Genomic DNA, 15,115 nt, shown 5'->3' with positions numbered 1-15,115 from the left:
TTAGAGACAAGCCTAAGCTGTTGGCTAAGCTTTCATAATTAGTAAGAAGTTTCCGTGTCATGATTTGGGAGCTGGCTGGTGGGACAGAGAAAGACTCGTTACACCAAAGGTCAAGTGGACAGCAGAGCACAGCAGCGGAGAATAAAAGTATGAAGGCAGAGGATGGCCCAGGCCCATGAGAGGAATAGGGACATAACTGCTCTTTGGATGCCCTTCCCCGAATGGTAAAGTGCAATGTTAAATATATTCAACTCTTTTCTACCTGTTTCCATGCTGGGAGTTACTTGTTTTTGAGGAAGCAGGCACCTCTTGGAAGTCAGTGAAAGAATCATCTAGGGATCCTGACTTGGAAGCATCTTGAAAATCTTGGAAGTCATCTTCTTCTGTCTTTACCACCTAGATTACAAAGTGTCTTAGAGTTAGGGATACTATTGCTGTGATGAAACACCATGACCAAAGCAGCTTAGGCAGAAAAGGGTTTATTTGACTTACACTTTCATATCACTGTTCATCATTGAAGGAAGTCAGGACAGGAACTCAAACAGGGCAGGAACCTAGAGGCAGGAGGCCATGGAGGGGAGCTGCTTACTGGCTTGCTTCACATAGCTTGTTCAACCTGCTTTCTTATAGCATCCAGGACCACCTGCACAGGGATGGCACCACCCACAATGGGCTGGGCCTCCCCATCAATCACTAATGTCCTATAACCAACTCTTACCGGAGCATTTTCTAAATTGGGGCCTTTCAGATAGTTCTAGTTTGTGTCAAACTGACATAAAACTAGCCAGTACAGAAGGGATATTTACCTAGGGAACACAAGACTGCCAAAGCAAATAACTGCTCTCCAAGCAGCAATCTCAGAGACTCTTACTTAATTGCTCAATTAAGTTACAACTGCCTTATTTCATAATTGAGTGTGTGTGTGTGTGTGTGTGTGTGTGTGTGTGTGTGTGTGTGTACACATGACTGTGCTGGAGGCAAACACAGAGTCTTGTGCACATTAGGCAAGCACTACCACTGAGCATAAAGTGCTTAAGGCAAGAATTCTGTTTCATAGTTTAAAGTATTCTCTGGTATAAATGTAAAGAGACTGGCCTAAATAGCTAACCTCTGAGTATTTTTAAAGTAGTTGGATGACATTTGTTGGGTTGCTGATAGCAAACCAATACTGACAGCAATGTTTGTGAACAGACACGCCATGATTGCCTCACACCCAGTCATACACATGCATAAAGCAACCACAGGCTCCTAGGCTAACACCCAGAGCAGCAGCAGACTGTTCATGGTCCATTTGCTTTATGGAACAAGCTCACACTGCACTGTTCAGTACTTAAAAAATGGAATTATGCAACAGGACCATCCTTCCATGCCATAAATGCAGATCTATTTTGTTAATTTTAGCGATTACATCCACTGTATGGAGAAACTGAAACCCAGTGAACATTTTCTTTATGATGAGCAGTATGTTTTATCTAACGAGAAGGGTTACTGCTGGCATCATGTCCATCTATGCTAACCTCAGTTACTATCTCTGAAGACATGGGTGTGTTTTCAAACAGTTGTACCAACAGACCTGAAGGATTAGTCACTTTCCTTACATGTTCACTGAATTTAAATATCTACACATTAAAAATATTGGTGTGCTAATTTAAGAAGTGAAACTTTTAAATCTTTTTTTTTTTTTTGAGACAGGATCTCACCACATATACCAGCTGGTTTTGTGTGTCAACTTGACATAAGTCATAAGAGAAGGAGCCTCCGTTGAGGAAATGCCTCCATGAGATCCAGCTCTAAGGCATTTTCTCAATTAGTGATCAATGGGGGAAGGCCCACTCCATGATGGGCGGTGCCATCCCTGGGCTGGTGGTCCTGGGTTCTATAAGAAAGCAGGGTGAGCAAGCCATGAGGAACAAGCCAGTAAGCAGCTCCCCTCCATGGCCTCTGCATCAGCTCCTGCCTCCAGGTTCCTGCCCTGACTTCCTTCAATAATGAACAGCAATGTGGAAATGTGAGCCAGATAAACTTTACTCCTCAACTTACTTTTTGGTCATGGTGTTTCATTGTAGCAATGGAAACCCTAACTAAGACTCCATGTAGTCCTGGCTGACCTGGAACTTTCTGTGTAAACCAGGATCGACCTCAAACTCAAGAGATTACTGCCTCTGCCACCTGAAAGCTGTAATCAAAGGTGTGGATTACCACATCTGGCCTTAAATCAAGCTCTCTCTGTATGTGTGTGCCATGTGCAGAAGTCCAGAGGCTGTTATTGAGTCTTCCTTAACTGCTTTCCAATGTAGCAAATACCTTAATTCTCAACAAATATTCTGTGTGTCTAAAGAATAATTAAAAACAAATAAAAATAAACAATTAAAATTTGTATTATCAGCCAGGTGTTGGTGGCGCACGCCTTTAATCCCAGCACTCGGGAGGCAGAGGCAGGTGGATCTCTGTGAGTTCGAGGCCAGCCTGGTCTACAAAGTGAGTTCCAGGACAGCCTCCAAAGCTACAGAGAAACCCTGTCTTGAAAAACCAAAAAAAAAATGTATTATCTTAATACTTAAAAATTATTTCTTGCAGAGCTGGGGTAAAACTTAGAATCCTGAGCATTGTAGGTGCTCATTGATGACCCATACCTCCATCTTTACAGGGCTTAATTTTCACATCAAGCGCTCACCATAACCCAGCAGACTATATCTCTGGAAGGAAAGCTGCCCACATGCATTTCTAGGAATCATCTAGCACACACATACCTGGTGTGAGGGGTAGGCTGGCATGAAGCCACTGGAAGTTGGTGCTGCAGCTCCACCCACTGGTCCAACAAGGTTAATGCCCATGATGGGCTGTCCAAGGCTGAGGGGCATGGAGCCTGCAGGGACAGAAGGCATCGCAGTCGGCTGGCTCACTGGGGTAGGCAGAGCCAGAGGAAAGCCGCTTAAGGTGGGAATGGGAGCAGCTGGGAACTGGTTCAAAGCATCAGGGCTCATGGCAGGAACACCCCTCTACAGGAACATCAGGAGATGAAAACATTTTAGCTGACTGCAGACCATTCAAATTCTGTGCAAGAAAGACCTACACATAGCTTTCCTGTTGTTTCACTCTCTTTGTCTGACTCCTTAAATACACGAATCTGATACCAGGAGAAAAGTAGAAAGGACAATGCAGCAGGATCCACTACTGTTCTATACTTCTAAAAATGTAATTATACACACAGAAAACTGGACCTGTTTATTTCATCTAACTATCCCCACTTAAAACTCCAACGCTAATACTTAGACAAGGCCAGTACACACCAACTGTGACATTTTCTGTCTGGTAAGTTTAGCTAACTTAAACTAATTCCAAAATATAAGAAAAGTTGTTACAAGGCTAACTATACTTTTGCTTGTTTGTTTGTCTTTCAAGACAAGGTTTCAATATGTAGCTCTGGCTGGCCTTGAACTCACAGAGATTAAAGGTATGTGCCACCACTGCCCAGACAGACCAAGTATACTTTAAGGAATTCTAAACAAGGGCAGAAATTTATTTCATCAATTACTTTCACTTTCAAACAAAAGAATAACTTGCTAGGATGTGCATTATATAAACTACGCATTTTTAAACACTTTATCACAAATGATCTACCTGTGTTACTGCTACCATGGCGAGAACAGTATAAAGCTCTTCCTTAGTAAGTTTGCCAGGTGTAGTACGATTGGCTAGGGCCCATATCTGTCCGAGAGTTTCCCTGGGAAGTCCAGATGACATCAGAATGGGATAAAGTTTAGCAGTATCTATTCCAGTTGGAGTCATTGTAGTTTCTAAAATTTTCTTATAGGCATCTATTAAAAGAAAGACCAGATGACAAATGCAGACACATTGCAGGTGATTGACTTTGTTGTTGCCACTGTTGGTATAAAAGAATAATCTTTAATAAATTAAAGTCAAGTTGCTTTACTTTAGTTGGCATCTGACTCAGTGGGGAAAGGCTGCCAAGCCTGATGACCTGAGTTCAATTCTTGGAACCCACAAGGTGGAAGGAGAGGACCTACTCCCAAAGTTGTCCTCCGACTTCCACAGACTTGACTGGGAAAGGATGCATGCATGTGTACGGAAAAAAAATGAAGAAAAAGATAAACTATCAGAAAGTGGACAGAACTAAAAAATACACTAAGGTCTAGTTTCTGTAGCTTTGAAGAAAAGAAAGGGGATGAGACTCAAAATGGGTAAATGGAGTTCTGCATGGTTTGGGAGAATATCTAGCCTTTGACTGACAGTTGGCTGATCACAATAACAAGTAGATATTACCAATTTCTCCCAGAAAGAAATTCTCCTGTATAGCTCTTGCATCAAGGTTGACTTACTCAAGTGGAGAATAACTTTGTCTGTGCCTCCCTTCAGCACTGATGAGCTGGCGGACATCACCTCCCGTCTGCAAGGCACTGAGCAGCAAATCAAGCAGCTCTTACTAACCACAGTGTCTGCTGCTGACATGACCGCTGTTTCTGTGTTTATTGATCTTGACTTAAACATACTGGTGTCCACTAAGTACTACCACACAATTTTAGTCATTTCCTCAGGTCAGCAATAAAACTACACATGAAGAAAAAACAAACCCCACTTTCCAATGTAGAAAACGATGCTACCCAATCTTTCATTTCATATAGTTTCATAAGACAATCAGCAAAAAAAAATTAAGAAAGTCTTAAACATACTACTATGATTCTTTAAAAAAGATATTTTTGCCAGGTGGTACATGCCTTTAATCCTCAGGAGGCAGAGGTAGGTGGATCTCTGTCAGTTCAAAGCCAGCCTGGTCTACAGAGTGAGTTCCAGGATAGGCTCCAAAACAATACAGAGAAACCCTGTCTCAGAAAAAAAAGATATTTAAAATTTTTTATGTGTTTTGCTTGCATGTAAATATGTGTGCTTGGTGCCTGCAGAAGCCATGTGTCTGGTGTCCTGGAACTGGAATGTGATTTTAAGTCATTATGCTGGTGCTAGGACTTGAACTCAGGTCTTCTGGAAGAACAGCCATGTTCTTAACCACTGAGCCGTCGCTTCAGCCCCAATACCGTGATTCTTGATAGATAGATTATTGATAGTCTTTGAAATAAGTGTCTGATCATATCATCATTTAAAACACAGTAACTCTAATTGCTTGGCCTTTGCCCCATGAATCACCTTGCCACTCTCAATAAAGCGGTCTCTCTCTCTTTCTCTCTTTTTTTTTTTTTTGGAGACAGGGTCTTACTGTGTAGCCCTGGCTGTCCTGGAACTCTTAGAGAGCCACCTGCCTCTGCCTGCTAAGTGCTGAGAGTAAAGGCATGCATTACCATGCCCAGCCCATAAAGCAGTCTTAAGCATGAGGTTTATTTATGTAGTTTTCTATATTCCCCCAGAAAAAAATATAAGTAACAATTCCTTCTTTCCTTCTGCATATTTTATTACCAAGACAGTAAATATTTTAAAATATCTCTATAATATTTAAAGTAAAATATCCAGAGGAGAATGCTGGGCAAAGCAGCCTTACTTTACCTGGAACCAAACTCTCATTGTAAATCCAAGGAGGCATTCTGGGCTGAACAGGGTCCTGAGAGGGAAACACAGCCACCCCTAGAAGGTAAGGATGGTTAATGTACACATGATCTGCAGAAGAGAAAAGCCACTGCTTTTTACAAAGAGGAGCACTGGCTGGAGTCACTAGAAAAAAGTCACCAATATAATAAAAGTACTTGGTTTCCAACAATTCTTGTGCAGTAACTATGAATTAAAATATAAAGAGAGAGTACAAGGTACCAAATCAATAATCAGAGTCACAGGGGGCATGCACCATTTAATGTGTTTGACAAGTTAAGGGGAAAACACAAGAGAGTGGCTTAAAATTACAAGTGTAAAATATCCTCCTGGGGTTTGTCTACAGGGTTGCCCATATTTTGATTCATCTCCAGTTAAAATATGGATTTAGCTTTTGTGTTTTGGGAACAGGACCCAGGGTCATGTGGGTGCTGAGTGTGCAGTCTACTGCAGCCCAAAGACCTGCTTGTCTTTCTGTGGTGCTGTGGGCTCCAGCCCAGGGCCCTGAGTGTGTGAATCTGGATCTTTCAGGCCACAGCACAGACAATTTAGCTCAGACAGAAAGACTGCATTTTCATTGGTGACTTTTCCAGTTACAGCTAAACTTTTAACTTTTACCAAAAACCAGAAAGCACGAGGGGAACCAAAAGGGAACTGTTGTCAAATGAAAGGAAATTTTAGATTAGGAGTGATTCCGATTAAGAAACAGGGTTATCAAAATCATTTGAAGAGGAGTATCACAGTGTGTTCAGAGTTCAGAGCAAAATCTTAGGGGTTAATTGGAGGAAAGACTGCATAAATGTTTTTAAGCAAAATCTGAATTAGCACAATCAAGCAACATCCATTTTAAGATTAATGCTCGTGTTAGCGGCTGAGCGGCAGTTGGTTAAACAAAGTTTGTGCTGAACGTTGCAGGAGCTCACCACTCTCTCCATTCGGCAGGTTTTGGTCTGAAGTCTTTTCTGCCTCTGCAGTGGTGGGACCACTTACACATCCATCTACAGCACCCCCGTCATGGGCCATTAAGCCGGGACAGTTCTTACTGGAACCTGGGACTACAGCTTTTTGCCCAACTTCAGGAGTGTTTAATTTAATTTGTTCCTGCCCAGATGTACTTATATCACAAGATACTAGGAGCTTCTCTTCCAAGGAAGGGCCTAAACAAACAGCATGAAGGATTACTTGTATATGACTTGCATATCCCAATCTTTTCACCATCCCTTCCCCGCCCTCATGTTCTCAGTGGAGGAACTCCCACAGAGCATGGAATTTCATAATAATTCAATTATTACCATTGGTGAAGGATTTGAGAGACTTCAGAGGTTTGGGGGAACTTAACATAATTACCTTACTCTGGTTCTCAGGGGTTCCATGCCACAGGAGGTAGAATTGTGAAGTAAGGAGGGGCATGCTGTGGAAATTCAGCAAGCTCCCAGACACAGTCTCCTAACTAGTGGGAGACCATCTGGCCTGTTTTCCATATCTGTCAAATGACGAAATCTTATAGACTACATACAGGTCTCCCAGGACCCTTCCTAGCACACTCTGTCTTGAGATAGACTGTGCCTGCCCCATAATTTCACAAATGACAAAAATGGAAGTACAGAAATATTTAAAGACTTCTCCAAGGATAAAACATGTCACTGCATTAGGCTGGCCTCAAATCTGAGCAGGTCCTGCTGCTTCTGTCTGCCTAGTGCTGGAATTACATACACTGTCACCATGTCCATCTTAGATGGAGTCCTTTTCTTTTCTTTTCTCCCTTCCTTCCTTTCTTTTAGAAACAGGGTCTCATGTAGCTCAGGCTGCCTTGAACTATGTAGCAAAGGATGACCTGGAACTCCTGATTCTTCTGCCTCCATGACTCAAGGAATGGATTATAGATGTGTATACCATGGCTGACTAAGATATCACACTTTAAAAGGGTTACATTTATTTCTTTTTGTGTGTGTATGTTGGTGCATGTGTGAAAGTGGGAAGAAAACTTGTAGGAGTCTTTTCTCTCCTTCCAGGGTGTGAGTTCTGGGGATAAACTCAGGTCATCAGGCTTGGTGGCAAGTACATTATCTGCTGAGCCATCTCATGGGCCCTGAAAGATTACTTTTAATGGAGTTCTCTCTAGAGCATTATTTTAACACTATATCAGTGATTCTTTTTTTCCCAAGCAAAAGCATCATTTTAAGAGGTCAGTTTGCTTTTAAAGTTTTCTGATGGTTTCACCTGTTTCTAACACAGCAGCAAAAGGTTTTAAATCACTTTTCTAGCAAATGAAGCTGTGAAAACTTCATCTGGCCTTGGTTGGTGGCTGTTGATGGTTCGCACAAATCATATACCATGTTTCTTTGCCAATCGCACTATATAATTTTACATAAGAGAAATATATTATCCTAGAATATCTTAACACTTCGATAATAACGCTAGAGTTACCTGCTTTCTGCACACCGTGTGAAGCTGAAGCAGTAGAGAAACAAGGAATTTGCCCAGGGCCACCATGTAAGGCAAAAGACACTGGAACCTGACCTGGAGGGAGAGGCTGTGCTCCAGCCTTCTGTGTGTGCAACTGGCCCAGAGGGGTGGTGGGGAGGAAAGACCGAAAGGGCCTGGCTGTGGAAGGGGGCCCACAAGCGGGAACCTCAACAGGCCCCTGCATAAAATCACTGAATTCGTCTTCGTCAAGAAAGGCAGGTGATGGGGAGACAGTTTTAGTAGAATGAGATGATGTGGGACAATCTGCAAAATGGAAAATGGCAATGAAACATACAGGAATGAAAACCGAAGAGAGAAAGAAATCCAGATGTAACACAACCCTCAGCACATATGAAATATGAACAGTGGAGGTGAGTGAGAGACAACCATGGATCAATGGAACCAGAGTGCTCTGTTTTATTCTAAAAGAAGTTCTAGAGCTGTTTTATATTTGGTTGAAAACCAGATAAAATTAACTCACATTTCCTTCTTTCATTTTATTAGGTGTTATCAAAAAGGTAATCATTTCTGAAATCCAACTGGTCTATCCATAATATTTTGTTTGTTTGTCTATTTGTTTATTTTTTGAGACAGAGCCTGTCTACTATGGAACTTTCTCTGTAGACCAGGCTGGCCTCAAACTCACAGAGATCCACCTGTCTCAGCCTCCCAAGTGGTGAGATTAAAGGCATGTGCCACTACATTTGGCCTAGACAATCCTACTAAACAAACAAACAAATATATATGAACAGAGATCTGAACAGCACAACACAGCTAATTACTTAACATGTCTCCCTTGAGGCTAACTGCTACCCACAGATCTGTGTTGACAACAGATGTCTTTGTATGAACACAATGTGGGACCTCACAATGGCCACCGCTCTCTGCCTTTTGTAAATTTGGTGCCAGGTTCAGTTTTAGCCCTAACTGTCAATGTTTGTATGCTCAGCTATGTAACTTGCTAGGTCTGCACTCCATGCCAGCCTCCAGCTTGCAGCCCCTCTGCCTTGGCCCCTGGTGCTGAGATCGCAGGGCTGTGTCACCACACAGTCTGAGTCACTCCATCACCAGCCTGTGTGGCTTATAAATAATTTCAGTTCTAGACACACTTTTCCTCATCTCAAGACGACTGAAAGCATCTATTCTCTTTCCAGTTTTAGTATATACTTTACTTTGGGCATGATTTTGGTAATAGGAATCAAGGTTCATAGTCTAATCAGTGAAATGAACAGGATCAAGAATTAATAACAGGCTGGAGAGATGGCTCAGTGGTTAAGAGCACTTAACGCTCTTCCAGAGGACCTGTGGGGGTTCCTGGCACCCACGTCAGTTTTACAACAGCTTGTAACTCCAGGGTTTGGGATTTGTTGTTAGGCACCAACACACAGACACACATAAATAAAAATAAATACTTAAAAAATTTATAACAATGTCACTATTGTTTCCTCCTGATATTAACTTATAAGAGATACTAAAACACAAGAATTTAAGATAAAGTTTATTGATATATTTTCTAGCAGTATATAGTACTTTTTGATTTGATGAATGTTTTATGAAAATTGCTTGGCTATTAATAGTATATTATTATTGAAATTAACTGATAACAAAATGTCAAAATATTTAATTTCAAAGAGATGAGAGAACGTTTTGCGATAATTTTAACTAAGTGTTTAAAATGACAACAAAACATAAAAAAACCCTCTTCTCTACCCTGCTTCTCTAAAAGGCAATTTTATTTGATTACCTCATGATTAAAAACTACAAAGAAATTAACTGAAGAAACTGAGCTTTCCTAAGGAGTATTATACTCATGACTATTTAAAAATGGGATCTGCCTACCTCTGCCTCCCAAATGCTAGGATTAAAGGTGTGCACCACCACCTGACTCAAAAGACTTTCCTAACATCAGTACACTCACTATTCAAATTTTCCAGGGAGTTATTAAAGTGATGGTAAGTAGAGGACTAAGGACTTTAAGCTCCAGCTTAGCTGTTAGCTGGGTCAGATCCCTTATATTTTAAAATGTTCAAATCTGAATTCAGCTTGGAGGAAAAACTCAGCACTGACCTTCACACACAGAGACCAACTGAATATGGGGAGATGATCAACTGACTTCCAAGGAAAGAAAGTTTTTTATGTTTCTTAAAATGAAACTACCTGGTTTCTTGGGGTGTGATGCTGGAGTAGGGTGCATCTTAGCATCTCTGGAAAATCCATCTAAATTTCCTTTTATGGCTTCCAAAGCATCGTCTCTGTTCTTCTCTCCTGTCTGCAAGATAGAAACCTGTGTTTAGAGTTTCCCTTGTCTTCCACGCTCTTCCCTTCTCAAGCTAATACACAGAGACCTATTTCTGATACGCTTTTCTCTCTCTCTCTCTCTCTCTCTCTCTCTCTCTCTCTCTCTCTCTCTCTCTCTCTTTTTGTTTTTTGAGACACAGTTTTAAAGTTTACTGTGTCCCAGACTGGCCCCAAACCCATGGCCATTCTCCTGCTTTTGACTCTCAAGTGTGAGAATACAGGAATGGCTTTAGTTCCAATATTCTCACCATGTACTTCTGACATTCTACCAAAAATAATAACTTAAAAATGTTCATTCTCAAATACTATAGGACAAGGCTATGAGATACTAAATGTTTTATGAGGAACCTGACAAATCCACTTCCTATCATCCTATTATGACCAATGCTTTCCAAGAAAAATATTACCAACATGGTGGCTTAAAAGAGAGAGTTGAGAAGACAATGGCTGATACCTGTTTTCCCCAACAATAGCACATCTATCTGTACAGAGAAAGAAAAATCCTTCCCTTTAGGCCTGGGGAAAACCATGATGTAAAGAAATCCACTGCAGCCTCAGCTTGGGCTGCTGCCTGTGTGAGAGAGAGGAGGCACGTGCAGCGCACACACGCGTGCTGTGTGTGAGAGAGAGAGAGGAGGCACGTGCAGCGCACACACGCGTGCTGTGTGTGAGAGAGAGAGAGAGAGAGAGGAGGCACGTGCAGCGCACACACGCGTGCTGTGTGAGAGAGGAGGCACGTGCAGCACACACACGTGTGCTGTGTGAGAGAGAGAGAGAGGAGGCATGTGCAGCACACACACGTGTGCTGTGTGAGAGAGAGAGAGGAGGCACGTGCAGCACACACACGTGTGCTGTGAGAGAGAGAGAGAGGCACGTGCAGCACACACACGCGTGCTGTGTGAGAGAGAGAGAGAGGAGGCACGTGCAGCGCACACACGCGTGCTGGGTGGGGGCGTGCATACATCACCTTAGGTTTCACGCTACTCAAAAGTCTGAGCTTTTGTTTTTGTTCCTCAAACTGACGTCTTTTCCTTTCTTCCTCTAAGAGCTTTTGTTGCTGTTCAAATCGTTTTCTGAAGGGAAAACAATTACATCAACATTCAGCTTCAAGCAGTAACAGTTCCATTCAGACTTTTACTATCAGCTTCAGCAATACACATTTGCAGTTCTAAAATGATACTCTTCACTCTTCATTATATGTAATTCTCTTATGACAATCTGTTTCTTCTGAATAATAGCTATAAAATATTTTAAATGAATCTATAGAATGATTCACTTAATCTACATGTATTTTTATTTCTTACTGAATTTGTAAGACAAAGATTTTTTGTTGTTGTTGTTTTTTTTTGTTTGTTTGGGTTTTTTTTTGTTGTTGTTGTTTTTTTGGTGATGGTAGAGCTGAGTATGAAACCCAGGGCCTATGCATGCCAGACAGCAATTGAGATAGTTGCAAGTGTAAAGAGGGAAATTCACCTCTAGGTGGAGACATGGCCTTGTCCCCTCTCTGAAGGGTTAACCCAATGGGGCAAGCCCAAGGACCTGGCGAGGGGGCCACCCCAGGAAGGCAAGTTCACCTTAGGAAAGAGCCCCTCAGTTGGTTATCTAACACACCAAAATGGTCAGCCCTGAAATTATATACCTACAAGTAAAATAATATGGGCTAAGTAGGTTGTACTTAAGAGGCCATAGATTTGAGAGACAGAAAGCAAGGGGAGAGTATATATGGCAAGACTTCAAGGGAGGAAAGAAAAGGCAGGGGTAGTGTAATTTCATATATATAATTATATGTAAATATAAATATAGATATTCGATTTTTCAAGACAGGGTTCCTCTGTGTAGCCTTATAGACCAGGCTGGCCTTTAACTCACAGAGATCCTTCTTGCCTCTGCCTCTTGAATGCTGGGATTAAAGGCATGTGCCGCCACCACCACCCGGTTGTGTAATTATATTTAATTTTAAAATATTTTCCAAATTATCAATTAAAAAATGATAACATGGGGCTGGAGAGATGGCTCAGTGGTTAAGAGTCCTGGCTGTTCTTTCAGAGGTCCTGAGTTCAATTCCCAGCAACCACACGGTGATTCACAACCATCTATAATGAGATCTGGTGCTCTCTTCTGGCCTGCAGGCAGAACACTACATACATAATAAATAAATAAATCTTAAAAAAAAAAGTTAACATGCCTTTCGTTCCCAGAGTCCCTTCCCCCCGGTGCAGTCCCTATGAGGTATCCACTTTTCTGGGACCTGACTCAGAAAAATGTAATCATTTCTTTTTCTTCTCTTCTGTTTTTTCCCCCCTTTCTGGATGCTGGCCAGAGCCTAAGTGCTCTTAAACTCCTAAGGCTTGGGGCTTCCTAACTCTGTTTCTAAGGTTCCCTTGCCCTGCCATGTGGTTGACCTCCACACAGTCTTATCCTCCCCATCATCCCCCTTTAGACAGCTGTGAGAGTTAGTTTTCCTGCCCTGGACTTTTCCTTTCAAACTAATAAACTGCCCATAAACATCTGTCTGAATCTGTTCTTTGTCCTCAAATTCCCTTTGTGTACATTCTTAATTTGTATTATCAGTAAGACAAAGAACCCCAGGAGGGGACACCGATCCCTAAGGTATCATATGATGGCTTTGTTGTGACTCCATGGATCTCCAGTTTTATTTCTTTCCTGCTTTTATTTCCTTAATTGACAGAGAACATGAACCCCTTTCTCCACCCCTAGATTTCCAGCAGTAGAGGAAACAGTCTTGGTACACTGAGCAGTCACGAATACCAGGGAGGCAGATGAACATAAAAGCACGCTTTGTTCTGCATATAAGAAAGTAAAATTCATGCTCTGTGGTACAGCACTTGCCTAGCAGCTAGTGCTGTACCATAAAGCAGCGGTAGCAACAACAACCAATTTAGGAAGCTGGATGTAGAAGCAAAAACCTATAATCCCAGCATTTGGGAGGCCTGGGCACAAAGACTGCAAATTCAAAATCACCCTGGGCCTTTTTTGTTACTCTGACTCCAGAAATCAAAACAACAAAAAAGACAAAAAACAACCAAATATACCGGGAATTTCTTTGGGAAGGAAGGCCGAGTCTCCAGGATCAAGAACCATGTTTTCAGGAGCAAGGGGCCAGCCAGCCAGGCAACCAAGTTTGTTGGTAACTTTGTAACCTGTGCTGACAAACCACTTCATTTTGGGTCCCTCTTAGAACTGAAAGCATTTTATTCTGTATTTTTGTTTTGTTTTGTCTGAGATAGACTCTTGTTATATTGCCCCCCTGGCTTAAAACTCACACTTCTCCTATGTCAGCCTCCCAAGAGGTTGGGCTTACAAGTTAAGTGCCCTGCCATTCAGTTGTCTCTAAACGTCTTACCAAAGTATTTAAGGGTCCCTGTCTCAAAATGAGACAACAAACAAACCCGTTTTTAAACTGTCCTAAAAACAATGTATCTCTTCTAGCCTCAAAGTGCAGAACATCTGATAATCTATAGAATAGCTGCAACTGTGTTATCCCTGGATCCTGGGCATCTCTTACTGTTGCTCTTCAGCAAACTGCTTCTGCATGTCTGGAGTGTACTGTGGGCCTGGAGGACGCATGCCCAGGAATGGTGGCTGCCCCAGGAAAGGCATGCCTGCTGCTGGCATTGGTCCCATTGGTATTCCTGCCTAGAAGAAACAACAGGCAACAGATTAATTAATATATGGGTTTTCTTTTTAATTATTAACAAACTTTGCAAAGTTATTTCATAGTATTTTTACTAGTAAGATACATGATACGTTCTAGTGAAAGATTAAAACAACATAGGCCGTTAGTGTCAGAGGACACCACTGGTGTAAACTCCATCAGGCTTCACGGAAGCACAAAGTTACACGCCAGTGTGCTCAGAAATCCACATGCTTTGAGGAAAGGTGTCATAGCATTATGTATGCATCTCTGTTTTCCCAGCATCAGTGAAGACCCCGGCATACGGCAGTCATTTCACATGTAAAATGATTCTCAGATTTTTAAGAGTACTTGCTGCGGCCAGATGGTGGTGGCACACGCCTTTATTCCCAGGACTCGGGAGGCAGAGGCAGGTGGATCTCTGTGAGTTCAAGACCAAGCCTGGTCTACTGAGCAAGTTCCAGGACAGGCTCCAAAATAATACAGAGAAACCCTGTCTCGAAAAACAAAACAAGACAAAACAAAACAAAACAAAACAACAACAACAAAAAAAGAAGAGTATTTGCTGCTCTTACAGAGGACTGGAGTTTGATTCCCAGCACCTACATGTGTTAGGGGAAGTCCTGTGCATTTGTCAATAAGGCACTGTCTGGCCAATAGGGAATCAAGATAGGTGGGACTAGGAGTCGAGGAGGACTCTGGGAAAGAGAAACAGGAGAAACACAGAGAGTCAAGATGTAACGCCATGGGGTAGGAAGCCTGGAACTATTCTCCAGTAAGAGAAATACTCAGATTAACAATTATGGGGTAATTACTTAAGTCAGAGCTAGCCAGTAAGAAACAAGCAAGGCCAACAGCTTCATAATTAATATAGCCTCCTGTGTGTTTATTTGGGACTGATGCGGCTCTAGAACCAGACTGGCAGGAAGGCTTCTCTCAAGGAAAAAGCTTCTCTTTACATACATGGTATCTTGAACCACCTGTAACTCCAGTTCTAGGGGATTGGATGGACTCTTCTGACATTGCCTGGCTCCAGGCACACACACAGTACAAAAATATAAAAGCAGGCAAAACATTCATACACATAAAATAAATAAAATCTAACAAAAGATAAATATTTTGATATTCATATCAAGTTGTAAT

The 15,115-nt window shown here is 41.9% G+C and overlaps 1 protein-coding gene across 11 annotated transcripts in view; it reads right to left on the bottom strand.

Moving 5' to 3' along the window:
• Positions 1-15,115, bottom strand: part of Synrg (synergin gamma) — an 89,735-nt gene that overhangs the window by 59,936 nt on the left and 14,684 nt on the right. For 5 of the 11 annotated variants that reach the window (XM_040749353.1, XM_040749357.1, XM_040749354.1 and 2 more), the window contains exons 4-12: positions 13,844-13,974; positions 11,285-11,390; positions 10,177-10,288; positions 7,981-8,283; positions 6,477-6,710; positions 5,515-5,592; positions 3,622-3,818; positions 2,751-2,999; positions 263-396 (exon numbers count right to left, since the gene is read on the bottom strand). In XM_040749353.1, the coding sequence (XP_040605287.1) occupies positions 263-396; positions 2,751-2,999; positions 3,622-3,818; positions 5,515-5,592; positions 6,477-6,710; positions 7,981-8,283; positions 10,177-10,288; positions 11,285-11,390; positions 13,844-13,974 (1,544 nt within the window). The remainder of the gene's footprint in view (positions 1-262; positions 397-2,750; positions 3,000-3,621; positions 3,819-5,514; positions 5,593-6,476; positions 6,711-7,980; positions 8,284-10,176; positions 10,289-11,284; positions 11,391-13,843; positions 13,975-15,115) is intronic. The other 6 variants (XM_040749362.1, XM_040749364.1, XM_040749361.1 and 3 more) reach the window with 3 other exon arrangements.

The sequence above is a fragment of the Mesocricetus auratus genome, unplaced genomic scaffold, assembly GCF_017639785.1.
Source record: "Mesocricetus auratus isolate SY011 unplaced genomic scaffold, BCM_Maur_2.0 Super-Scaffold_100007, whole genome shotgun sequence".
Classification (NCBI taxonomy): Eukaryota; Metazoa; Chordata; class Mammalia; order Rodentia; family Cricetidae; genus Mesocricetus; species Mesocricetus auratus.
The sequence above is the reverse complement of the archived record's forward strand: the minus strand, read 5'-3'. Positions and strand labels throughout refer to the sequence as shown.